Source organism: Rhinolophus hipposideros, assembly GCF_964194185.1.
Source record: "Rhinolophus hipposideros genome assembly, chromosome: 5".
NCBI classification, from domain to species: domain Eukaryota; kingdom Metazoa; phylum Chordata; class Mammalia; order Chiroptera; family Rhinolophidae; genus Rhinolophus; species Rhinolophus hipposideros.
Window position 1 is genome coordinate 30,878,475 of NC_138051.1, and position 1,866 is coordinate 30,880,340.

At 40.0% G+C, this 1,866-nt stretch overlaps 1 protein-coding gene across 1 annotated transcript; it reads right to left on the reverse strand.

Moving 5' to 3' along the window:
* Positions 1-618: 618 nt before the first annotated feature.
* LOC308497194 (olfactory receptor 11G2-like) lies at positions 619-1,545 on the reverse strand (the record flags this gene model as incomplete). Its single annotated transcript, XM_081047554.1, has 1 exon — positions 619-1,545. One exon carries the CDS (start codon positions 1,543-1,545, stop codon positions 619-621), a length of 927 nt encoding a protein of 308 aa, XP_080903680.1.
* Positions 1,546-1,866: the final 321 nt, after the last annotated feature.

Sequence of the window (1,866 nt, forward strand, 5' to 3'; positions counted from 1 at the left end):
ATTTTTTGCATGGACATATAATTTATTTAAACAGGTCTCAATTGTCATTTAAATTGTTTCTAATAATTTGCTATTACAAACAATACTGCAATGGAAATTTTTATAGATAACATGTGTGTAGACTAAGTATCTAGGAATGAGTGAAACTATTGGGTTAATAAATATGGGCATTTTAAATTTTCATAAGTTGTTTCCAATTTGACCTAAGATAAGTTGTACCTATTTACGTCTTCATCAGTAATGGATCTATATATTTCCCCTCTTCAGATGAAAAAGTATTTGATGGCATGCTCATCTGCGTGGCAAAAAACCCCAATACTTTCTTATAATTTATTATTTATCTCTTTATGATTGAAACAGCAGTTCTTTAAAAAGTAGATTTTTTTGGGTGCAATTATAAAGTTTGACCAGAGCAAATCATTCAAATTTCCATTCTCCAAAATTTCCAACCTTCTTCATTTACAAAGTAAGAGAGTTGGATAAAGTCTCTGAGTCCTTTCTTGCACTAAGAGCAATTCTCAGAGTGGTACTAGTTATATACTTATTTTTTTTTTAACTGAAAAAGTCTGAAGATAGGTCAGTTGCCTAAAAATATTTTTGTGATGAAGGTTCTGATTTTTATATTCCCAGAATCTTCTGCAGGGCCTGTTTCATATCTTTGTTCCTTAGACTATAGATCAAAGGATTAATGAATGGGGTTCCCACAGAATAAAACAGAGTCACAAGCTTCTGCATTCCAGCTTCATGCTCAGATGTTGGGCTCAGATACATGACTGTCACTGAACTGTAGAAGAGTGAAACCACAGCCAGATGGGACCCACAGGTGGAGAAAGCCTTTCTTCGGCCAGCTGCTGAAGGGACCCTAAACACAGCTCTTAGGACAAGAGCATAGGACACCATGATGCAGAGGAAAGGAATAAATAAGAGCATAGAACTCATGATTGTCCAATACGACTCCATTATTGGGACTCTAGAACAGGTGAGGGCTAACAGAGGACCGGGGTCACACAGGAAGTGGTCAATAATCCTAGATCCACAGAAGGACATCTGGGAAATGATGATGATAGGGACTGGGAACCAGAGGAAACCAAGTACCCAGCAGCTGACTATGAGATTGGGATAATGTAGAGGCCGGCAGATGGCAAGGTATCGATCAAATGCCATAATAGCCAAGAAAAAGCATTCTGTGGAACCCAAGGAGAAGAAGAAGTAGAACTGGAGAAAGCACCCAGAGAAGGAGATGACCTTGGTATCAGACAGCAAGTTGGCCAACATGTTGGGGACAGTGGAGGTGACATAGCAGATCTCCAGGAAGGAGAAGTTGGCGAGCAGGACGTACATGGGTGTGTGGAGTCTCTGATCCCAGCGCACAGCACAGATGATGGAACCATTGCCCATCAGGGTCAGGAGGTAGACAATAGAGAAGAGCACAAAGAGGAGGACCTGCCCCTCCCTGTGGCCAGGGAAGCCCAAGAGGATGAAGCCAGTGATGGTGCTGGAGTTGCTGGCGATTTCCATGGGTCTGTGAGCTGTGAAAAGGCCCATAATTACTGAATATCCCTGGAGTAGCACAGGGACTTCATTTGCTTTGTCCAAACAAGAAACTGACATTTGTTGATTGTTCATTATTAAATTAACATTTATTGAATGTTTACTATTTGCTAGGTATTTTTTTTTAGCTACTGGGGATATAGCAATGACCAAAATAGATCCCTACCTCACTTGCTTACCTCAGGCAGGAGAATGCAATGTAAACTGACATTACGTTGTATAATTCTCTTTTTCTTTTCCTTTAGACTAAATACACTGCATTAGCTCTCTCTTGGCAAACATCTTTTTGAGAGTAGGCTTGGGTTATTGCTATGT